The sequence below is a fragment of the Aulonocara sp. 'chitande type north' Nkhata Bay genome, linkage group LG1, assembly GCF_057382095.1.
Source record: "Aulonocara sp. 'chitande type north' Nkhata Bay isolate Kocher_YH1m ecotype deep benthic linkage group LG1, A_spYH_male_GT1.1, whole genome shotgun sequence".
Taxonomy (NCBI): Eukaryota; Metazoa; Chordata; class Actinopteri; order Cichliformes; family Cichlidae; genus Aulonocara; species Aulonocara sp. 'chitande type north' Nkhata Bay.
Window position 1 is genome coordinate 36,132,127 of NC_141344.1, and position 25,189 is coordinate 36,157,315.

Sequence of the window (25,189 nt, forward strand, 5' to 3'; positions counted from 1 at the left end):
AAATTCATGTATTAGAAGCCAGCAGGGAATTAGCAAGTTCAACCAGAAGATGAGTCAGGTTAACAGAACAACTGGGCTAAGTTTATCTAAAACTGTCCACACAAAATGAACAGCTACGTCTGCTTATTACTTTATGTTGGGAAACAAATGGTTATAATGAAGTGCTGACTACATGTATCACACAAGCAGCATCACCAGGTATGGGAAGGAGGGGGGTGGAAGACTATTTCAGGCTTCTGTGACATTTTAAGAAAGTTTAATCAACCTGCAGCCAGTTTCTCTGTGACATCAGCTTCAGTCAGGTACACTAACAGCATAAGATTTCATTAAGTGAAACACTCATTTCTTGACCTTTACTGCTCAAGAAAAACATCTTGTTCCTTTGCTCAATCAACCTGATACCAAACAGTTAACTAGCATAACTACAGTCTGCTATGTGTGAACTTTTCAAGATTCTGTACCACTTAAGCAGGAGTTTGGAACCCTTTGTTTTACCTCATTGTTTTACCCTGATATGAAACAAAAATGTTAAATTGTTACATTCAGTCTCCATCTTTAGTCTGACCATACTTCCACTCTGCACTGTGACTAAAGACCAATGCATGCACAAGAATCTCAGGGTTATTACGAGTGGAGAAGTGTGAATAATCAGTTTGATCTTTCTATTTTGAATTCTGTTATTTACTAGTTTGTTGCTACAGATCACACATCCCAGAGAGTCAGCTGAATGAAAGCAAATAAATTTTTCCAGATACCTTTTCTATTTTTTATATTCAATTCTCTATTTTTCTCCTTTTCCCTTTTTAAATTTGGATTCCATAACGAGAGTAGCTTTTGTTTAAAATTGTGAAATGAAGAATTACAATCAAATTAAAATAAAATGGATTTTAAAAGTGCAGTACTGTCCAATCAAAAGGAGTTTTTTTACATTATAAAGCAGCCATTACCTTCTATGTATAACTATTCACCAATGGACAGAATACATTTGTACTAGCTGTCACTCACCCAGGCGGGCAGACACATCCAGCCAGACAGGGCTCGTGTGATGAGCAGGTGAGGTTGAGCAGGTAAGACTCACAGGTGCGCTCACAGGACACACCCCTTCCCGGCAGGAGGCCATCCTCCCCTTCTGAACAGTTCTGGTAGATCTGACCTTCTGGACACAATCTGTCTGTAAGTAAAAATGACATCACAGATTTTTTGTAGATTTTTGGTGTCACTTTTAAACTGACAGTGAAGAAGAGTGAAAAATTAGTTTGTTAGGTATGAATGCTGAACAACATAAACACATCAATGTTTTAGCTCATGCATTATTAATCTTCACTATCAAAAAAGGCACTTTTTCACATTTTCTTAGGACTGTAATTTCTCACAGTACTCACAGTATGAAAGTTGATATGACACAAACATATATATCCACTGACTATTTTTCTTTTGGCTACTTCCTTTAGGGGGTATCACAGTCAGTCACCTGCCTCCATCTCATTATATCCCTAGCATCCTCCTTTGTCACACCCACCCTCTGCATGTGCTCCTTCACTACATCTGTGAATCTTCTCTATAATTCGTCTGCACATGTCCAAACTATCTCAGCCCTGCCTCTCAAACTGTTCAACCTGAGCTGTCCCTCTGATGTATTCATGACTAATCCTGTCCATCTTGGTCTCAAAAACACTCAACATCTTCAGCTCTGCTACATCCAGCTCAGCTTCCGATCTTTTTGTCAGTCCCACTATCTCCAAACCGTACATTATAGCAGGTCTCACTACCATGTTGTAAACTTTCACTCTAGCTGCGATCCTTCTATCACAAATCAGCCTGACACTCATCTAGACCCACTCCACCACACTCGAACATTCTTTACTTTTCTTATGTCTGTTGCTTTGGATGGTTCAACCCAGGTATTCAAACTCATCCAACTTCATTATTGCTCCTCCTTGCATGTCCATCTTTCCTCCTGTCTCCCTTCACAAATATATTCTGTCTTCCTTCTACTAACTTTCATTCCTCTTCTTCACAGAGCATACCTCCACCTCTCCAGACTCTTTCAACTGCTTCTTACTCTCACTACAGATCAACATATTAGCTGCAAATATCATCCACAGACACTTCTATCTGACCTCCATCACAATTTGTAATACCACCCCCACCACTGCATACCTCACGTTGTCTCACTGTCCTTTTAAATGTCCTGCACTATCCTCACATACTTCTTCTTCTCTTGGCTATAAGAAAGATCCACAAAGACACAGTACAACTTCTTCTGACCTTCTCTATACTCTCCAATAACAAAGCAAACATCACATCTGCAGTGATCTTTCCTGGCATGAAGCCATATTGCTTCTCACTGATCATCACCTCTCTTCTTGACCGAGCTTCAACATATACACGGTAAGGTTCATCCCCTTTGTCACTCTGTAGTTACTACAGATCTGCACATCACTCTTGTTCTTTAAAACTGGTACCAGTACACTTTTTCTCCATTGCCCAGGTATCCTCTGATTCTCCAAGACTGTATTAAACAATCTGCTTAAAAAGTCCACTGCCTTCTCTCCTAGACATCTTCATTATTCCACAGACATGTCACATTGGCCAATTGTCTTTTCACTCTCCATCATCTTCATACCTGCCCTCACTTCCTCCTTACTAATCCTCTGCACTTCCTGATTCATTAACTTTCCTCCATCTGTTCTCTCTCTCATTTTCTACATTCATAAACTCAAAATACTTCCTCTATCTTCTTAACATGCTCTCTTCACTTGTTACTACATTTCCATATCTATCCTGAATCATACTAACCTGCTGCACATACTTTCCAACTCAGTCTCCCTCCCTACTTAATCAACGCAAGTCATTTTGTCCTTCCTTGTTTTCCAGCCTCATGTACAACTTATTATAAACACTTTCCTTTCCCTCTTCTCTCTTTGCTGTTCACCCAGCCTCCCAAACTTACTTCTTTACTTTCTTCATCTCCCTGACTATCCCACTTTTCTTTGCTAACCTTTTCCTTTTATCACTGTCTTGTACTTCCTCATTCTACCACCAAGTCTCCTTGTTCTCATTTCTTTGTCCAAAGGACAAATGCCTTCTTGGTAGTTTCCGACTTCAGCTATACCCTTCCAGTCATCTATAACTCTTCCCTACCATCCAGCTCTTGTCTCAATATCTTTCTGAACTCTGAGCTCTAAACTCCTCTTCAACTTCTATTATTCAATTCTTGTTTTTGCCTTAAGATTAAAAAAAAAGATCAGATTAACAAAATCAAATGGACTCACCTGTGCCTGTTTGTGTTTGGGACACCAGTCTACCATTCAGACAGAGCCTGCAGGAGGCACAGAGAGACATTACTCACCTTAATGATGGCAACTGGAGAAAATTCATAGAATTTTCACATATTTAAAATTAAATACAGGTTTGGTACTTTGGTGATAATGTCAATATACTGCAATGTATGTAGTTTCTGTTATTTGTCCTCTTACATTGACTTTGCTCATTTTTGGTAATTTCCCTAATATGAGTTTCACCAAATTAGAAATTTAAAGAACAGATTTATACTCCCCAGGTGATTCAGTCTTTCTCAAGGTGGAAATTATATTAGCTTTCTTCCACACATTGTATTGTTTCACCAAAAAGGTTGCTGATTACAGCTGGTCCCTATACAATTTAAACAAACAGCCTGTGTTACATTACTTGACAGAAGTCTTCTGATGTTGGATCTCTGGACAGAACTTGCAAGAAATCCAACATCATCTCCAACAGGAAAGAAATGTTCCTGTTTTGTTTTTTGTTTTTTGTGGAACTCTAAAACGTAATATTTTTAATATGCAGGGAAGAACCTAATAAGCTCTTGGCCTAACTTAAAGTAACAATTTGAATTAAACAAAGCAATTTTTTTCTATTTTGAAATTTTTTTAATTTTCTGGAGTCTTTTGTTCATTCAAACATTTGACTTGAAACACTTGATTGAAAAGAATATCTCTAGAAAAATATAAACTTTTCTTACACAGATTTTCCTTTTACGTGGTCGTGACTGACAGGAGGTAGAGCTTTTTATTGAGAAAAAATTAGGAAATCTGAACCACAGCAAACCAGAAACTTTAGACTCCTTTGTTCTGAAAGTAAATTCTGCTCCTCAGTACTGCATTATTTTAACTGACTAAATTAAAGGCAGTTCCCAGTGTTTTCTGTGCTTTCTCTAACTGCTAACTAAACTGCCTCATGTAATATCAGTAATGTCACAGTTCATTGTTACAGAATTTATTTACAAAAATAAAGCCTGACACTCATAAGTCTAGACTGAAGGTAGAAATGAAGGGGAGGAGCTTACTGAACGCCTGCTGAAGTCATGATCACATCTCCTGGTTCATAATCTGCTCCGAGGAAACTGCAGGGGCACTCGCTCCTGGAAAAAAAAGAGACAACCTGACTTGAACTTGTGACAAACCTAAATGGACCGACTTTGGTTCCCCCCATAAATATACATTCACTGCTTAATTTTTTTCCTTACCAATGTTAATTAAGGAGAAGTGGAGGGGAGCAAAATAGACCAGTCTTACTTGAAAAAAATACAGTATTGTATGATTTATATAATATACATTGTGGTAATTTATGTTTAGCTAAGGCTAAAAGCCTTTGTAACATATAGGCCAGTGCCACACATCAGCTTCTGTACTACAAATTCTTTCTCACTGGTTATCAGATATCTGTCGTCCCCAGCCCGAGTGGGAATGAAAGGGGGGTTTCACGATGAATTCCTTGATGTAACTCTATCACATGGTAAGTAAGGCATGGCGCTGCACTAGGATGTAAAAACCTGGGACATTTAAGAGGAATTAAGCTGCATGTCTTCTAGGGCAGAGCAAGCTAAAAAGGAGAGCACAATTACCGAGGTCCTCTGGGTCTACAATGTCTGCAGCAAAGATACCAGGTTTTCTACTTAGAAGCTGACCTAAACTTCAAAGCAGATACAAATATCACTTTGAGTGGATTGGTTTGGTGGAGTCACTCCAGCTTCACCACCCTCCACATCAGCACAGCAGGTAGTACTGAAGCTGCTCTGGGTATTAAGTCCCACCTGCTTCATCATATAAATATTTCATCATTTTTTTGCCTTTACATACTTCTACCTACGAATATCACTTCCTCGTCCTTACCTGTGCACACAGGTGTGTGTTCGGTGATTGTAGAAGGAACCCAGAGGACAGACGCAACCTTCCTCACACTCCTCGTCACAGTGCTGCGGGACAGAGAGGGAGGAGCAACGGCGCTGGCAGGAGGACACACAGGTGCCGTACTGCATGTTGGCAGGACAGGTGACAGCTGCAGGGCAAGACAGAGTTCAGCAAAGACTCAGACTCACAGTCAGTTTGGCCTTTTAATGGGAATTAACTTGATGATGGCGTCACTGTATTCTTCATCAAGTTATCAAATTTAACAACAAAGTGTAGAGCTACTGATTGGAGCAGAATGATGGTTTGTGTATGACTTTTTTCCCCTCCAGGGGAAAAAAGACATACGTCTGTTAATTCATCATTTAAAACTTTAGTTTGTCCAGTCATCTCTAAAGTGTGTGACATGCGAGAGAGCCAATAAAGGCAAGCTGAATGGACAGTGCAGAATCATTTCAGATTCGTGACATCAGTTCATCCACTGAGTAACGTTCAAGAAATAGACCTGATATCTGTTGTCATCCATAAAACCAGTGAGGCACATGTCATTAGTGTGCTCCAGTATTTAAACAAAGAATGATGTTTGTTGTGGATCTCATTAAAATGCACTCACGTTCTAACTTAATGACTCACACTGGAATAAAAATAGGATGACAAACTCCTGTGGTTGCCCCGTGATTACCCTAAACCTGTGGGTGACCACTTTGAGTGTAGTTTCACCTTTCAAGACATCCCATACCTTCTTTGGGAAAGTTTTTGGTAGGAAAATTTTCCAAAATTACTCCTAAGCTGGCACTGATACTGTTTGATCTAAACTGATTTTTTTTTCCATGTCATTCCCTAAAAGATTAAACTTCCATGAACAGTCTTGCCAATAACTCATATGACATACTGACATATATATTGAAATATTAAAATGTCCTCCAAGCTGAAATTTGAAAATCATCTGTGACCTTGAACGGTGAGTTGGGAGAAATATTTGGATTTGATATTAGACATGAAAACAAAAAATATGTCAGAAATAATTGCTAATTTTGACATCTCTGTAGCAGCAGGTACATTCTTGGACAAAATATGTTTGGCGTGAATGTGACTCACCACAGTCAGATATCTGTGATCGAAAGTCAATGATGACGGAGAATCGACGGCAGTGGCGAGCATAGTGGGCCAGCGACGAGCAGAGGCAAAGCGTCCCACACTTACAGGTATCGGAGCGACACTGCTGATGGAAGGGTGTTGGACTGAGGTACTCATGACAGGCAGCAAACAGATCCTGATTCAGCACATCACACATTTCTGAAGCATAGGTCACTGTTAAAAATAGTTTAGAAATAATTCAAGTAAGCAAGTCTTGCTCTCTGTGATTCTGATGTCATGAATCAAATACAAACCCTAAATAAAATATTTTTAAAGTTGTTCATTTATGTCATAATCATTGTAAATTCACTGGATAATACAGATAAATATGTGTGTAAAAATATAAGAATAAAAGTAGAAACTAAACTGATTTACACCTTAAACAGAGCTTGGGATACATTTTTACTGTGATATTAACATCAAAATGTCCAAACGTTTTATAATAATACATATGTTTTATTTTATAAAGCACCACTTACGCAGTTTAACATAATAAATGTTATACGACTGAGTAAATATGTTATTTTTCTCTACTGAAACAGAAAAAAGGAGGAAGAGAAACTGACCAGCCTGCTGGTGTGTATCACAGGGATCAAGCTGAGGCGTACTCAGGCTGGACAAACACGCAGACGAAACCTTCCAGGCATTTCCAAAGAGCTGAGGAGTGCTTTCTATCATACCTGATGGAGATCTGAACCAAAACCAAAGCAAGGAATCAGTATGACAGCACACAGATAGAAAAAAAGTCATTTTTATAAAGTGAGTCCAGTGCTATCGTGTGAATGAAGAGTTGCCTTTTGATTTTTGTGGTTACAAGTGTTGTTGTGTTCACAAAATAACATTCTGATAATATCAGAATCAGAATAATTATTAATCCCAGAGCAAATTATGTGGTCACAGTTGCTCAAAGACAGTAAGAACAGTAACCAACTAAATTAAATTAAATATTACAATATATTACAAGTTATAAAATATAACAAAATAGCTATAATTATAAATATTACTGAATGTTACACAAAATTAAATGTGTGTAGTTGACATTGAGGTGCCCCTCTTATTATACTGACTTTTCTCTGTAGAGGATGTGACATCAAGAGTGTGCACTGTGACATCCACATCGACCCCATGGATTGAAACAGGGGTCACTGAGCATGGCAGGAGATTATATATTATTGTAATCAGTCCTAAAAATCTTACAAACATGGTGTCTTACTGACTTACTGAATCTAAGTGGCATTACATTGACCTTCAGTAACACTGGAGTTGTTTTTGACCAGGATATGTGCATATTAACCAAATATGTAGGACTGCCTTCTTGCATTTATCTCTTGAATTAGAATCATCCCGTCTCAGTGATGCTGAAAAAGTTGGTTATGCATTTATTGCTTGTAGGCTGCATTACTGCAATTATTTATCAGGTTGTCCTAAACACTCACTGAAAGCCTTTAGTTAACCCAACATGCTGCAGTGAGAGTACTGACAGGGTCTGCAAACAGAGAGCATGTTTCATTGGTTCCCCGTTAAACCCAGAATCAAATTAAAAAATCCTGCTCCTCACATACAAGGTCTTGAATAATCAGGACCCATCTTACCTTAAAGACCCAATTACACTGTATCTTCCCAACAGAGCACTTTGCTCTCAGACTGCTGGTTTACTTGTGGTTCGTCAGGTATTTAAAAGTAGAACGGGAGGAAGAGCCTTCAGCTTTTAGGCCCCTCTTCTGCAGCTCCCATTTGAATTCAGAAGACAGACGCTATCTCTACTGTCAAGATTAGGCTTTAAACGTTCCTTTTTGATAAAGCACATAGTTAGTGCTGGATCACGTAACCCTGAACCCTCCCTTAATTACACTGCAATAGGGGGCTTCCCATGATATACTGAGAGGTTCTGTTCTCCTTCATTCACTCGCTATGTTTATACACCACTTTAGTTCATCTCGGGCTCCCTCCCCTCACCCCAGCAGGTTGTAGCAGATGGTTGCCCCTCCCTGAACCTGGTTCTGGTGGTGGTTTCTTCCTGTTCAAAGGGAGTTTTTCCTTCCCACTGTTCTCAAGTGCTTGCTCATAGAGGGTTCTTTGATTGTTTGAGATTTTTCTTCTTTCTTTCTTTCTTTCTTTCTTTCTTTCTTTCTTTCTTTCTTTCTTTCGTCAGGTCTTTCCCTTAAAGCTCTTTAAAACTGTTGGTGTGATTTGAAGTTGCATACATAAAACTGAATTTAAAGGCATTTATTTGAAGTGAACTGCATTTTTTAAACTTTTAAAGAAAATATGTGCAGTATTAAATACACATTTTACTTGTACTTCTTTGATCCTTCTCTGAAACATGCTGGACCTGGAACTGATACGAGTACAATAGCAAGCTAGAAGCGACTGACACGGGAGTCCCACCTCCGCCCAAGCCACTATTAATCAGATGGGTTTCACCCAATTCTCTTTGAAGTAGAATAGCTGCCTGCAGTTCTTTCTGACTTACTCCTCTTCTTTTTTTGCCACTAACTATGCAACTAAGTGTCTGAAATGACTGCAGCTGCAAAGCAAAGCAAAAACAAAACAAAAGGTTAAAATTGTGCAAGTCATCACTTTAACTACAGTCTTTTAGTAGTGCTTCAGGAAAAGTGACTCCTTAGCAGCATACGGGCACTTCAGTCAGTAACTGTGATGTATATCCATTTACAGCTGTTAGACAACATCCGCCCTTTATAGTCAGCCATTACGATACGGTACAGTGGAGCTCCTATTCCGCTAACAGTAAATTCCTTGTTGAAGTGGCGTGTCCAGTTGGGCGCTCATCTAGTCCCCCTAAAAGAGCTGATCATAGAGCTGGGCTTTTGATGCTGAGCCGCCGACCAGTGTGCATTACAGAGAGAGTAAGTGTGAGAGGGAGAGCACTTCACCATCACCTCCCTCTTTGCCTCTGAAACAAGAGCATGCACTCTCTCTGTATTATTGGAGGAGGGGTTAACCAAGAGCGCAAGAGGGATCAAAGGTCAGCCAGCACACACTTACAGGAAGTCGTCTTGAATGTTGCCATTGAAGGTGCCGCACAGCCCCACTGTATCATCCTTCCACAGCTCATCCGTCTGCAGGTAAAGGCGAAACTCCTTCCAGCTGTACTGCAGACGCAGGCCGAACGCCGTCCTCACCTGGACAAACATTGATGATAGCTCCTGGATGTGGAAGAGGTCTGCAGGAGATATATATAGGACATTATTTAGCTCAAAGCTGGTGGTGTGCAAAGCTTGTTCTTTTACTTTATAATTTTTCCCCAAACTATAGATCAAGCTACCAGTGTACAAATCTTCATCTTCCTTGCTTTGTTCCTGGTACACTTTTACATCACTTTGCAAATTATCACTATAGACGGGGCATCAGCAGCACTTGTGCACCAATACTAATTAATTAATTGATTAATTAATTGTAGTTACAAACTCTATAGCGGAATCTTTAATAAATAAAGCATAATTGAGTAAGAATGACGATGAAATTTATATCACTCATATCCAAACACATATTTTAGTGGAATCCAGCTTTTAGGTAGGTGCCAGTGTAGACTGTACAACAGCCTATATCCCAAAAGTATGTCATTCATAATAAAACAGCCATTTCAGTTAAAGCTGTTTGTGGAATTTTATTTGGAACTTGTTTCCTTTTCTTCTTTATGTGTATAAGTACAGTTGTATAAAATGAAGGAATGGAAAATCTGTAACAGAACATAAAGAGCAATAGCTATTAGTGTTTTTATTCATTCAGGTTCAAAATATCAGATCACTCTCAGACGCTGTCAGATAAAGCACACAAAAGCCTGTTGACTTGGTCTGAGCATTACTCATGTAAAATGAGTAATGCTCAGAGGAAAGACATTTTGTGCAACACAATGTAGGAGCTAACCCAGTAAAGTATTGTGAAAAATTTTCATTCAATAGCACAGCTGTCATTCAATCTGTCCCTGCCATAACCCACAGAGTGCTGAATAAAGTCGGGCCCTGGATGAGAACAATGCTGGAAGGTGATAAAAGATGAGGAGGTTACCATCAGAATAGGGCAGGGAGATGCGGTACTGTCCAGCAATGAAGACCTCTCCAATGTGACTCAGAGTAATTTCTGTTCTTGGATCTTCATCAATTACCAGGTTAACTGACTGTATGCAGGCCCCATCCAGATTCTGCAAATGAGACGAGATGGTCTGATAAAGCGTTCAGACAGTTTCCCAAACAGTTAAGCAGAATGAAATAATGGGAAGAAACACACTCAAATAAAGCACTCTTCCTGAAAAAATGAGGGAAATATAATAAAGAGAGAGGGCTTTAGTCTGTTAGACAGGTTGCTGGTGTGTAGTGATGGAATAAATACCCAAATCTATAAAAATGGAAAATAATATTCTGATTTCAACCTAAGGAAAAGTCTGAAGTCGCACCGTAGCCCCTACAGAGGGTACTATGCATAACCCACCCTACAATGATGTTAGATGGAAAATTTCCACCATTACTGGTAGTTTAATCTGTAGAAACAAATCTCTGCATATGGACATGCAAATTCTGAAGGAAGGGATATTGGTAATCGCTATTTTTTTTGTTGATCAATCACACTTTATCACGCTTTTGTTGCATGCAGGAAAGAAAATGGAGATGCAAGAGACCTGCTTTTGTTCTTATTATTTACCATTTACCAGTATGCATATTTCCTTTTATTTTCTATGAAAAGCTACATATGTAGCAGGCAGAGATGGGCGTTACGAGTAAAGTAAGGGATTACTATTGCAAAAACGGTAATTAGATTACCGTTACTTTCCCGTGGGAACGCTGTGTTACTGCGTTACTAAAACCGTGATTCTTTGCGAGAATGTCTCACGACAGTGACGTAAGCGAGTGCGCCGTTAGAGACAACAGCTGTGTGCAGATCAACAATGGATCACATATCGATTGTGGGAGAGAGTATGAGCGTGCAGCGTTTAAAGCGTGGAAGCACTGACCTTACTTTGAGTTTGATTCCATAAAAAGTGACAAAAACATTAGCGTCCATCATGCGTGGGAAGAAAACTTCTTTTTACAGCGAAAAAAACCCCTAAACTTCCAAGCAAGCACCCAGTGCCCTATGAGGTAATGGGAAACTCACAGAGAAACTCGCGGATTCTTCAACTGACCGCAGCACACCTGCACCAGGGTAAACCTCCGCCTACCGCAGTCCTGCTTTACAGGTGAAAATAGAGCAATACAGCAGGACCACTGAGTCTTTGACTTTATTTATTTTCTGCTGTGTTTTACTTGCATCTATTTGAAAGAGTGAGTGTAAACACAAAAAATATTTTATTTTATGTGCTGGAATGTGTAGAAAATAGGTTTAAATGTTAAACTAATTTATTCAAGTCAGAGAATGTTGCATATAATTAAATTTTTGCTTGATGCATAAAGTTAAAAGATTAAAACTGATAAAACAAGTTTAAAAAAAAGAGACTTTTCCATTTGATTACATTTTGTATGATGGATTATGTAGAAAAAGTAGAATTGGGCTGAAAGATCTATCGCTTTATCACCTCTTCAGGTTGTAAATCGTGTTTTTAAAAAGTAACTAAGTAACTAAGTAATTAATTACTTTTGAAAATAAGTAATCAGTAAAGTAACGGGATTACTTTTTTGAGGACGTAATCAGTAATTAGTTACTGATTACTTTTTTCAAGTAACTTGACCAACACTGGTAGCAGGCTACTGCATACTCATTTAACAAAAACATTAAGGCTCAACTTTAGTAATAGATCCACAGTTTAAAAGCTTATCAGATAATAAAAAGTCGCTAATAATAGAATCAGGTGACAATAGTAGCGAACAGTCTATATGGTATATATGGAAATAAATAATCACAGGCACATGGAACATGCTCTGCAACTCACTGTGCTGATCTGCTGAAATAAATGAAGACACTGTATTTCTTTATCAACAGGGTTTTAAGAAGGCTGGAATGAATGGTTTGGTATGTGAGTTTTAAACTGGCGACTATGTTGCCTGTTCTGTCTGGTTCCATCACTCAACACTGGTGCCAATAAACCTACAATAATAGATTTTTGTTGTTTCTTAAGGGCAGCGGAAACAAGGCTGTAAATAAAGCACTGACATAATATAATGACCCTCTAAGCTGATGAAACTAGCAACTGGTGGTTTCTTTCAGCCCCGCTGCAACTTTTGCAACTCCTCTCCTAAACAGCACTGTGAGAACAGTGGCAGTGAATCAGACCAGCAAAAACACACACATGAAACCAAGTAAGCTTAAAGAATTTCAATCAATCAATCTTTCAGACATACAGGTGACTATGCAGTCCATTGTTAATGTCAAAATGTTTCTTATAGCTATAATGAAGTCATTTTAATTTTATGTGACAGGACAATTCAAGTGTTTTAGGAACTTTCAATGCACAATTATGCAAAACAATCACATAAATACCAGGCATAACTGGTGACAATGGTTATAGCAGTTGACATCTAACAATACCCACTGACAGATATTCCACTCCTTGGGCCAAGCCTTGTTAAAACAGAAAAGTCTTATTTATTATAATGTATCAGCAGATTGTACAGTTTGACTATAAAACTTAATGGAGCTATAAAATATAAATGCTCAAGGCCATCACTAATTCACAAAATCACCCAAGTTACTCTGGCTCACTTTTATTTCAAAAGTAAGGAAGTCTGAGTGAGACAATAAACAACCTGCTGCTATGAATCATCTCTTTCATGAATGGCAAAGCCCCGTAACCAAAAGGTTTTATCATCCCTCCTACTCTTCCCATCATTCACCTCCTGTTTTTGCATAACCTCCTCTCTGTCCAAGCCCCCCACCCTTCCAGTGCCCACTTCACTACAAAGCTGTCCGCAGCTCTGTCAGTCAGGCTAGATAAGGTAATCCTGTTTAGTTGGCTGTTAGAGGTCTCGGGCCTTGGCTCTGACAAGTGGGACATCTCATATCTCCCATCACCTGTCTGCTCAGCAGCTCAAAAGTCTGCCGGGAAACTGAAGGCTCAGAGATGAGGGGGAAAGAGACGAAGCTCTCAGTCTTTTGTAGGTTTTTCTTCATGATCATTATCGGCCAGAGCAGTTGTAGCAAGGCTCTAAAACAAAAATGACCTGGACTGAGGGGAGTATTATGATCTACATGAAAGACAAATTGCACGTATTTGTAAGCCGAGCAAGTGAATAGTTCTGATTGCAGTAGGTAAAGTGGGGGAGTTGTGCAGTCTGTCAAATAGGTAGGAAAATGTAACAATCATGTCAGAACAAGCAAGCAGATGATGTGTAACTCACAGCTCCACAGGCGGTGTTCTGGATGGTTACTGTAAACTTTGCTGAATTGCGACTCTTGGCGAGGACATACTGGCATGTTGCAGGAAAAGTATAGATCCGTCCATCAAAGGACTGAAAATACATGTCGCCTGTCACCGAGCACTCGCCTGCAGACAGAGTGGTACATTTACTGCGAGTGTCCGTGTGTGTACTTCAAACAAAAGTTAATGCAAATGTATCCCGTTCCATAGCACTACTATAGCAATAAATAAACAGTCCTGTACATGTTAATCAATTGACAGTTTATGTTTTTCTCTCTGTGTAAATATCACACCTCGTCTGTTTTTGGTCCACAGCTATTATTGTGAGCTTTCTCCAGCCTTGCTTTGTTCCATATCTAATATAACTGCTTTGCACTTGGTTTTTACAAGGAAGCTTGGTTTTTCTATGCACACGAACCACAAACTTTATTTCCCCCTTAAGTATAAAGATTTTTTTTCTTCCATTCTACCACAGCATTCTTCTGCATATTTCTTTAATTTGTGTCTCTTAAAATCAACAAGTTCAACCTTTAATAACTTGCTACCATTCTGAAAATGTCAAGAATTATTGTTCCTCTTGATTCCATGAGTCCATGCTTTTTTTCCCCATTTCTAACAAGGCAAAATCTGTCCTTCTATTAGAACTTTTGCCTTAGTCATCTTTCTTTTTCAAAAATAAGCATATATTCCAACTTTCTTTTCACTGTCCAACAGGGGCAGGTGTTTTATAGTACCTTACCAATAAACTCTTCTCTTCCCTTAGTACACTGTCTATTCTCTCTTCTCAAAAATAGTTTTCGCACATTACTTAACAATGAACCATCAAAGCCAGAAGTGTTTTGTAAATGCACTAAAGTGACTAAAATCACTCACTAATTACTAAAATTATCCATTTAAAATTTATTTCTTTAGACTTTTGTACTTGGTTTAAGCCACTTTGGCATGTATGACAGCCTCAAGTCTGTTTGGGAATGATTCTCCAACCTAACTCTCACAGTCCCCATCAAACACTTTCATGGAATCATTGTATAGACTGAAAGTATTTAAGTCTGAAATCAAATTCACTGAATCTTGTTGAAAAATTTACTAGTCGAGTATATCAATAAACATTTCCCACAGGGGAAAGGGACAAACCTGGGCAGCTGTAGTCAGTGCAGTTCCACACTCCACCCACGCATGCACTGAAACAGAAAGCAGAGACGTCCACAGGTGGCTCTGGGAACATGAAAGGCTGAGCTAATCAGCAGGATCACTGAAAGAAATTGGACTCACTGCACTCAGGTGGTCAGATCTGAGAAGATTAAAAGGACTGTATGGGGAGCGTAGGATAATATCTTGTCTTTAATACACAATACTGCAATTTTTTATTACACAAGGAAAATCAAAGCTGTCACGTTATGAAGTGTTGCCAGAGATGTTATTAAAAAACTGTAAAAATAAAACACGCCTCACTGTTCCCTAGCTTTTTATGGGATGAAGAGTATTTAAACAGACAAACCAAAGACGTTTAAGTCTCTTCATCCAGATATTTATGATGGCATACAAGGTAACAGAAGTGTTACCACTGCTCACCAGGTGTTGCATTCCTCCTGCAGCGTCTGACCAGATGGATAAAACATACCGTGGTACTCACAGGGACAGTCAGAAGGCATTACACAGCCTCCATCCTCATATATTAGACCTGGGGACAAAGATTAGAGATTCAGATTCAGACTTCAGATCATCTGGGGATGAAAAAAAAATCATAAGACTGATAAGACAGAAAATGCAAATAATGTGTTAAAAGTAAAGTATAGGCAATATAATAACAGTATTTTTTATTATTATGAGATTTATGTTAAGGTCATTACACAAGACAAACTATAAAGATAAGGAACTATTTTGAATAGGAACATAAGAAGCAGAATCTCAACAGACACTCACCATCGGGACAATAGCATCCATCCAGGCAGGTGAGCTTACTGTCAATACACGTTCGCTCCAGGTTGCAGGACTCCGGACAGCAGCTGATACATTCCCTGTGCTGCAGTCCTAGAGAACACCGCTTCACTGGTCACAGAAACAAAACACAACACATACGTCAAAGCTTTAAGTTTGCTTCTGTAAAGCCCAATTACTCTTGCTGCCATGATCACTGAAATACAGGTTATAAACTGAAATTTGAACCTGACACGTCTGCAAAACATAAACAAATGTGCTCAATTAGCACCTTTTCTAGCTAGCTGGTGTTCATTAGCCTGTTAATAACCTGCCCTCCAGTTAACTTCCACACTTAAATATTCTTAATTATTTTACATTAGATAGCCCTTTATAACTATTCTACTAGTATAAATTATTTTAACCCAGCATCTGTGCCTGTAAATTATTCCACATTCATATTTTGTTTTATCTACTATGTTCAGGTAAATCCCTTTTTTATAAATCTTTATAAATCATGTTTTTGGACTTGACTTTTTTTTTTTAACCTTGTAAATATATCATTTATCATCTGAAATAAAAAATAGAACAATTTCAGCTACAAGTAAAACTAAATGTATCATTTTTCTTCTGTTCGTCCTGGCACACATTTTAAAACACCTGGAAAAACGTACCACACTGAGGAATGTGCTGCCTCCACTCATGCAGTGGGTGGTCAGCATGGGCGCATGCCCGGGCGTACTCGGTGAACACCTGGCATACCACATCACCATTGGGATCCGACCTTCAACAGGGTAAAAAACAAAAAGGAACTCTTTGAGAAGAGCCAGGAGAGGTGTAGCTACAGAGCCAGTTATGCTGAAATGAGACTGTGCAGCTCAAATAAATAACTACTCACCAGCTGCTCTCACCAGTTTCCAACTAGCATACAAAATTAATAAATAAAGCTATATAGTTTTATGCTTATAGTTGGAAAATTGTAGTGTAGCTACGTCAGTCATGACAGTGATGATTTCAGACCAAGTGAATCCTGTCATAAAGTAAATTCTTTCTTTAGTTCTTTAGTTGTAGGAACAGATTGCCATGGCTAATGTTACTCTCAGAGGGGGGTACGTTCAGGATCATGGACGTGAGCCATGAAAGACACAACTGAGTGTCTTTTAGAGTGGGATCATTTTGAACGAGTAAGTAACCAAAGTGCTCACAGTCTGAGGACATGGATTGAAATGCAAAAACTAAAATGTGGGTACATAAGGATATGTGCAAAAAAGGGCTCTCCAACCACCTGTACAGGATGTTACTAATTTTTAGATAATGTTACGTATGTGTCAAACTTTTATGATGTTTTGATTTGCTTCAGAATTAGTATCAGTAATTCAGAACAATGACTCTGCTGTTCATGACAGCAGAGTCATTGTTCATGACTCTGCTGTCATGACTCTGCTGTCATGAACAATATCAGCAGAAACTAAATAAATGTTTCTTCTAATTTTAAAGTAGGAGAAAGATTCCACACATTTCGCAAGGATAAACTATGGATACTAATGGTTCATACCATATAATTTTGACAACACTCAGATTTTTCCTCAAAATGAAACCCTTCCAACAACTAGATCTTAAATCGGTTGCTCTTACATGCAGAGGTCGTTGGAGCAGCTGGCCATGTAGGACAGCGGACTGACAAAGTCATGGCAGCTTTGAAATGGTGGATCCAGCAGCATTGCACACACCTCCTCCACCTTCTGTCACCACAAAACACATAAAAACACTTTTTTACTCATCTAGTAGGTAATTTTCTCAGTTTCATTTCACTCATCTCGCAGTTGCTGTTTTATTTGACACCTTACCAGTAAAACATGAGATTCGACTGTAGCACAAGGTGAAGGGAAGCCAGAAGGCACCATAGGACATCTTTCCTCATGTGGATGTGTCTCTACCCAGCTATTCCCAAACATTTCAATTTCATGAGTCAGCACGCCTAAGAAACAGATATCATGTCTGTTTAATTATGTCAGTAGTTTTGCCTCCTTTACACTTCTTCACATCTGGAGTTCAGTTGAGTGTTTTAAAAGAAAAAGTGAGCCGTGTCTTTTCTACTTCATGGTTCAAGGATCACCATCAGTTTTAACCTTGACCTTTCACTTTTTAGCTGAATGTTAAACTTATAACCACTGCTTACCAGTCATGGCTCAGCAGAGATGGCAAAAGTACACAGATTCATCACTTAAATAGAAGTACAGATACTTAATTTTTTTCAATAATCTGTTTCATGGACATAACTTCTTTACTCAAGCAAAAATTAAAAAGTACAGACTCTGAAATTAAAAAAGTATTAAAAAAGAACTAGCTCCTTTTCTATTTTTTGCCAAGTTAACTAAAACTCATGTCATATAAATACTGTAATAAAAAGGAATACAGACTTCATCTCTTATAATTCTAATGAACGTACTCAACTTGTATTGTATGTGTCATGAAGAACAAAAGCAGATAAAAACAAAGAGATTTTTTTTTAAAAATCTATCTCTATTTGCTGTTGCCTGCATTGTAGAGGGTGGCTTTGCTTCCTCGCCTAAAGAGAAAAATTTGTATACTCAAGGGTTAAATTGGAATTCAACTGGTGTGAGAAACCCTAAGATCAGCTGCTGCTCTTTGTGGATTTACACAACTGAAAGAGACATAAGCAGATGCTACATGAGCAATGAGACTGAAAATGATCTCACCATAGCTCATCTTCAGGTCATCGTGGACGTCGGCATTAAAGTTACCACATAAGCCGCAGGTTCTGCCCACAAACTCTGGACTGAGCTTGATGTAGACAGAGCCGCTTCGTCCCTCCCATGCCAGCGTGAAGCCGTGCTGCTGCGTTACTAGCACGTACTGTGAAATCTGCTCCAGCTGCAGGTCGTGGATGTGATGAGGCAGCTGCAAACTAAACACAAACAGGGCGATTCCAGTATCATATAAACACCACCTTACCTGAAGAGATGTAAAATAAAACATACAGAGAGAAAGCAGCTAACCTTTGGCCTTTGAAGGTCACATTGGTGGCATGTAGCCTGACTTCTCCCTCCCATGGCAGGAAGAGGCTGACAGATCTTTGGCAAGTGTAGGGGTCTGAAGTACAGGCCGGGTCGTTGTGGACCTACAAACAGAGAGGTGGGACATTAATTTAAAACAGGTGTGGGTTCATTACGGATCTGCGCACAAATAAAAACTGTGTCATTGAAAATGTCACAATTTTCATGTTATTCTTGGCCTGTCACAGAATTCTTATAATGCACATTTAATTTTTTTTTCTAGTCTAATTCTTTTTTAGAAACTGTCCGGGGAATGAAAATCAAGCCAAGTTATATATTCTTAGCTTGTTGTAAAACAGTAGTAAGACTCTCCTCAAGTCAGATTTACCTCAACAATACAAGATATTTGTAAATGAATTTAAGCTACCTATCCAAGGAATCAGCCTTCATTGCGACATAGGTCGACATAGAACTTACAAGGAAAAGTTTTGGACCAAAATGCACAAACCTTTAGGGGTTTCGTTCAAATCCAGTGCTGAAAATAGTCCATAACAAATGTATTATTTGCACAAAAAAAAAAAAGAAAAGAAACTGAATCCAGCTATTTTAAAAAATTACATAGAAATAGCATTTCATTTACATTCATTTAGAACCAATGGACCAAATAGTTCTAAAAAGCAAAAGTATTTAAAAAGCTGAAACGTGATCCTAAAAGTAACACACACACCTGCCACTTTGTAACATTTTTGAGTGCGTCATTTTATCTGCTACAAAGGAAAATGTCATCTCCTCTCCTCGTAACATGCTCTGTTAGGATTGCTGCACTGTGTTTTCATATGTTATCATTACTGAACTTCATTATTTAATTAATCCAAACTACATTTGGATCTTCTAATGTCCCCTGTTTAGGTTGGTTTTTCCCTACACAGATAAGGTATCTGTTGCCTGTTCGGGGGAACAAAGTCCTAGTCTGTTGCAGATACTTTCAAGGCACAGTGGGTAATTGCAGCATTTAATGGTAATTGACTCTAATAACCAGATAGCTTTCACTAATGTTCAGAGTAGATCTTTTCCTCAGGCTGAGTCTGAAAAAAAAGAATGTGTTTTGGGGCAGGAGGCCACAGAGTCCAAATTTTCCCCAAACTGGAGGCAGGCGTTGAACCGAAAACTACTGGGCAGCTGCTCACCTGGAGGTTTTATTTCACCCCAGCCCAGGTCCATGTGGACGACTCACCTGGACAACAATGCTGGCCTGGGTGGTTTCCTCACAGTCCCTCAGTAAAGTATAGGCGCACCGGCCTGGGAGGTAGTAGTAGAGGCCGTCAAAGGTCTCAAAGTTGTACTGACCCCACGTCCTGCATGTCATCTCCCTCTCAAAGCCAGAATTTGGAACTAGGAATATAAACATGAAAATTTCTCTTTTCATATCACTTAATTAGCCATTAAGACACAGAAATGCTACAAAACACCCTAACAAAGCTTTTCAATTTAGCACCTTTTAGTATTTATTAGTGTTGTATTTTTGTCCACTTGTTAAATGTACAGTACTGTGTAAAAGTACTGAGTCACCCCTTTTCCTTTTTATACTTTGCTAGGAAAATGGGAGATAGGTGAAGCAATGCAGTGAAAGATGCACAAACATACACGGAAATAAACTATATAAGGCAAAAGCAGGCATTTTGTTATGTTCTCTGTCAAGATTATCCCACGCTGCCTCAATAATATTGAGGTGCAGACATTGGGGAGGCCAATCCATGACTGACACGTTACACTGTATGTTTTTTTATCCAGGTTTTCACTCCAATGTCTTTTATGGCATGCAGAAAAAAAAGGCTGTTCACAATCAGTGAATCAGAATCAATAGCTTCCAGATAGTATTGGATGGCAGAGCAAAATCTGACAGTAATTTTCTCTATTCATAATTCCATTAATTTTGACAAGATTCCCAAACCCCAAACTATTACAGAGCTTCCATTATACTTTACAGATTGCTGTAGACACTCACTGCTGCACCTCTCTCCTGATCTTCTCCATACATACTGATAATGAGCTGAACCAAAATGTCAAATCTGGACTTCTGACTCCATCAGACCTGTTAACACTATTTTTCACTCCAGTTCTTGTGTGATTTGGCATACCTCATCCTTTGATCCATTTCCCTTCCTTAAGATCAGCTTCTGACAGCCACCCTACCACTGAGACCATTTCTGATCAGGCTTCAACAGTAGGTGGACATCTGGACAGCAGAGACCTGAGGGAGGCCTGAGATGTCCTGTGTCAGGTCTCTGCTGATTTTTTCCTTTCTTAGGGACATTACATTCAGTTACTGTTTGTCTACTGTAGACACTATTCTTCTCTACCACTCCTTTTATCCTCCATTTGAGTTTCCGACTCAAAAATCTCTCTGAACTGAGTGAATGTGTACTATAAATTATTTTTAAAAAGATGTAGAAGACAAAATGACTTGATTTCTCTTTTTTTTAGGGGGGTGTATATGTTGAACTTAAGAGAAACAGATCGGTAACTTAAATTTCTGGTACAGGATAGCTGTACAAGATAGCATCTTAAACATCCTCCCTGAACTGCTCTACAAATTTCATTAAATGACCTCTAATGCTGTAATAATAGGCCTTTGCACTTTTATGATACTGTATTCAACTAACAAGCTGGTTGATCGTTGCATGTGTGTGAATGTTAGATAGAAAGCACTTAAAGCATAGAAACAAGTACTTGTATGAATGGATGTGAATGGGTGAATGTTGAAGGCTGTAAAGTGCTTTGAGTGCGAAAGTATAATCATCTCTGGATCTCTTTCACAACATCTCTTTTGTCTGGTCTCCCTTCCATCACCCCCATCCGATCAAGGCAGATGGCCGCCCCTCCCTGAGCCTGGTTCTGCCAGACGTTTCTCCCTATTAAAACAGTTTTTTCTTACCACTGTCACCAAAGTGCTTGCACATGGGGGTTTGCCTGATTGTTGGAGGTTTTCTGTATTTTTTGAAGGGCTTTACTTTACAATATGAAGCACTTTGAGGTGACTGTTGTTGTGATTTGGCTTTATAGAAGTGAAACTGAATTGAATTGAAGTAGAGTAGAAATCCACTATATAAGAACCAGTCCACTTACCAATTTAAAAGAGTGTTGTCAGGGTTTACCTGTCTGACATCTGTGTCCAGTAGCCTGATACAAGCTGCAGTCACATGACTCCGACTCAACACATTGTCCTCCGTTCAGGCAAGGAAATGCACAGGGCTCCCCTGAGAGAAAACGAAAGGACAAGCAAACAATTACACTGTTTCTCATCAGACTGGAAACCTGAAAGAACGACTCCATGAATAATTTTCATTATTTCTAATAATGAAAATTATTATTATTAATCAGGAACAATAATATAGAAATAGTGTTTTTCCTTTCTCATAAAAGCTATGTGTACCACTGGTTAATTTTCCATCCTAATAACCACTACAACTGAGTTTAAGTGTTTGTCTGCAAGGTATATATTTAAGGAAGTCACCATCTGCCTCTCTGCTTTCACGTGGAGTTGTGTGGCTCAAACAAATGTTCCAGTCACTGAACGAACCACCATCCCCCAAATGATAGTTTTTCATCCTCCAATAAAACCATCTGCTCAATGGCCTTCCATGCTGTCTGCCTAGTGGGCCATGTCCCACATTAACATAGGTAAAAGTCATAAAGGAATCAGCCATGGGAGGGGGTCCAATTAGTCAAGCTGCTTTCCTCATGTTCATTCTGTGGGGGACAAGTACTCATTTGGCTCATTTGTTGCTCCAAATGTACACAACATTACTAGGTTTCGATTACAAGCTGTAGCCAGGGAGGTAGAGGAGGTCATCTACTGACTGGAAGATTTGTGGGTCGATCTCTGGCTGCTCCAGCCTGCATGGCAAATATCATTGGGCAAGATATTAACTGCCAAGTTCCTCTCTGATGCATATACACACACACACTTTTGGGGTTGTTTTCACTATTTCTTTACCACAAATATGACCAAGAAAATGGCATGTGCACTGAATTTGACCAGGTTTCTCCTTTTTAACAGACTTCTAAAATGTTTTTAGAACCACATTTGAGGAAAATGGTATAAAGAGAAATTGTTATACTGAAGTTCTCCCTCAAACATTTGTACATTCATCCTTCAATCATTAATAAGAACTTTGTGAACCTACCTGGAATCCTACGAAACGATGACCCCAGGGCTTCCTTCACCTGCCTCGTCAGCAGTGAAGTATTAACTGGATGCTGGTCTGTTGAAATGGCTCCATTGTTGGTTTTTCCAAGTAACACTGAACCAGATTCATTTGATGTTACTGAGCTGGTCAGAAATTGTTCATATGGTGCTGAATTTGACCTTGAGTGATTATTAGACGGTAAACTGTATGATAAGTATTGTGAAGTATTTAAGGTGAGCATGGTCTGATCATCTGGAGTGTCTAGCGACTGATTTGACCATTCTGAGACAGCTTTTAATTGGCTTTGTGTTGTCTTGCTAGATTTTGTACCTGTGCCTTTTAATTGATCAGATATGATCCTAGTGGGTGCATTAATAAAAGAAGAATTCTTGGCTGGTGTGGTGCTGCTTGGTGATTGGCTAGAACTTGTTGTGCTGGTTAGCCAGATTAACTTGTTAGCCAGTATCTTTTTTGATGATTTTTTAGCTAAAGATGTCCTGCTTGTTGATTGGCTGGTTGGTGTTGATCTGCCTGATGACTGACTAGGTGCTATCACTGTAGTCATTGATGGTTCATTTTGTGACTTGAGTTCTTTTGTCACAGTTGTTGACTGGCTGTATAATGTTGTGCTTCGTGGCAATTTGTTGGATTTTATCGCAGAGGATGGAGATTTTTTATATATTGGTGTGGTTGTTAGTGGTTGGCTGGTTTGAGCTATACTGCCTTGAGATGAGCCAGCTGATGCTGATCGGGATGATGATCCACTAGCTGGTTCCAGGCTGTTTTGTGATTGGTTAAATAGCGCTTTCTCAGCTGGAGATAGACTGGCTGTTGCTGTGCTGCTTGATACTTGTTTGGTTTGTTCTGTTCTACCTCGTGATGGGCTAGTTGATGCTGGCACGCTTGGTGTTTGAGTGGCTAGTATTGGGCTGGCATGTGACTGATAAGATGGTGTTTTCTTGGTTAGTGACTGACTGGATGGAGCTGTGCTGCCTGATGAGAGGCTGTTTTGTTCTGTGCTGCTTTGTAGGCTAGTTGATGCTGTGCTGATTGGTGATTGACTTGTTTGTGCCAGGCTGCCCTGTGACGGCATAACTGATGGTGATGGGTTTGATGATTGACTGGCTGGTACTAGACTTTTGTGATTTTGTGATTGGTCAGATAGTGTTTTTCCAGTTGGTGATTGAGAACCCAAATGATAACTGAATGGTGCTGTGCTACCAGGCAATTGGCCGTTTTGTGTCATACTGCCTGGTGAGTGTCTTTTTTGTTCTGTTGTGCTTTGTAGTAGACTAGTCGATGCTGAGCTGTTTGGTGATTGGCTGCCTGGTGCTGAGCTGGTTTCTGAATTTTTAGATGGCACTGACATTGTTGGTGACTGATTGGATGAACCTGTATTGACTGCAGAATTGTTTGCTTGTGCTGTGCTACCCTGTGAAAGGACAGCTGATACTGAGTTTGATAACTGACTGGTGGGTACAGGACTTGTTCTTGATTGGTTAGATAGTGTTTTCTCAGCTGGTGATTGACTGGATGATACTGAGCTGTTTTCTGTTCTGCTTCCGAGTGATTGAGAAGGTGATGTTGATGTGGTTGGGAATTTGCTGACTGTTAGAAGGCTGGTTTGTGAGTGTTTGGATGGTGCTGTCTCAGCTGATGATTGACTGATTGGTGCTGTGTTCCCTGGTGATTGGCTGGAGGACATTGTTCTTGATGGTGTTTTACTAGGTGGTGCCGTGACTCCAGATGATTGGCCAGAGCTCATGGTCCATGAGATGTTTGGTGTCCTTTCTGAAGATGATGTAAGGTTTGACACAGCAGCCATGTTGACCAGTGATTTACTGGAGGCAGATATGTTGGTTTCTAATGTAGCGATTGTCATCTGGAGGTGCTTCAAGGAGAAAAAATTGTATCAGCAAATATTTCATGCAACAGTTGCTATACAATAACAATAATAATAATAATAATAAGTCATACAGCTTGAACCTGATCTAAAGTAGCAATCTTTCAAATCCTCTTACAACTAAATATGTTACATCTGATCATTTTCATATTGGAACTCAGTAATGTTTGGCAAAGAAATAAAGAGAGCAATTTCAGCAAACTAAAATAAAGTCCTTGTAATGCTTTGCTGAATTAATTCTGTAAGTTTAATATCAAGCTAATCTGGAAAACGAGTACAGGTCTCAGGTGACAGATTAATAAAGATTTGATTAAAATGTAAGATACCTAAAACTTTTACAATTTAGTGTTTTGTTGAAGAAAAATTCCTCCCAGAATTAGGCTGGATGTTGCCAAACTAGAATCATGATCGGCAAGGATGGAATTGAGGTGGTAATGGGAAAGGAAGAGGCTCTAAAGAAAAGACCTGTCATCCAGCTTTCATTAACGACTGCTCTGTGACTTACAACAGTTTTCCTTTCCAGCTCAACAACCCAACTGACTCCCTTT

The 25,189-nt window shown here is 39.2% G+C and overlaps 1 protein-coding gene across 1 annotated transcript in view; it reads right to left on the reverse strand.

The window, feature by feature from the left end:
- The window catches only part of otog (otogelin), a 64,411-nt gene extending 39,791 nt beyond the window's left edge, over nucleotides 1-24,620 (reverse strand). Inside the window, exons 1-21 of the mRNA XM_086292377.1 lie at nucleotides 24,209-24,620; nucleotides 22,736-22,852; nucleotides 21,704-21,805; nucleotides 19,783-19,940; nucleotides 18,552-18,673; nucleotides 18,252-18,460; nucleotides 17,379-17,509; nucleotides 17,167-17,273; nucleotides 16,206-16,315; nucleotides 15,538-15,663; nucleotides 15,187-15,295; nucleotides 14,749-14,795; nucleotides 13,595-13,740; nucleotides 10,335-10,467; nucleotides 9,312-9,489; nucleotides 6,872-6,996; nucleotides 6,267-6,479; nucleotides 5,154-5,319; nucleotides 4,328-4,402; nucleotides 3,276-3,322; nucleotides 1,006-1,171 (exon numbers count right to left, since the gene is read on the reverse strand). Coding sequence (XP_086148503.1) covers nucleotides 1,006-1,171; nucleotides 3,276-3,322; nucleotides 4,328-4,402; nucleotides 5,154-5,319; nucleotides 6,267-6,479; nucleotides 6,872-6,996; nucleotides 9,312-9,489; nucleotides 10,335-10,467; nucleotides 13,595-13,740; nucleotides 14,749-14,795; nucleotides 15,187-15,295; nucleotides 15,538-15,663; nucleotides 16,206-16,315; nucleotides 17,167-17,273; nucleotides 17,379-17,509; nucleotides 18,252-18,460; nucleotides 18,552-18,673; nucleotides 19,783-19,940; nucleotides 21,704-21,805; nucleotides 22,736-22,852; nucleotides 24,209-24,620 — 2,999 coding nt within the window. The remainder of the gene's footprint in view (nucleotides 1-1,005; nucleotides 1,172-3,275; nucleotides 3,323-4,327; nucleotides 4,403-5,153; nucleotides 5,320-6,266; nucleotides 6,480-6,871; nucleotides 6,997-9,311; nucleotides 9,490-10,334; nucleotides 10,468-13,594; nucleotides 13,741-14,748; nucleotides 14,796-15,186; nucleotides 15,296-15,537; nucleotides 15,664-16,205; nucleotides 16,316-17,166; nucleotides 17,274-17,378; nucleotides 17,510-18,251; nucleotides 18,461-18,551; nucleotides 18,674-19,782; nucleotides 19,941-21,703; nucleotides 21,806-22,735; nucleotides 22,853-24,208) is intronic.
- Between the last annotated feature and the right edge of the window lie 569 nt (nucleotides 24,621-25,189).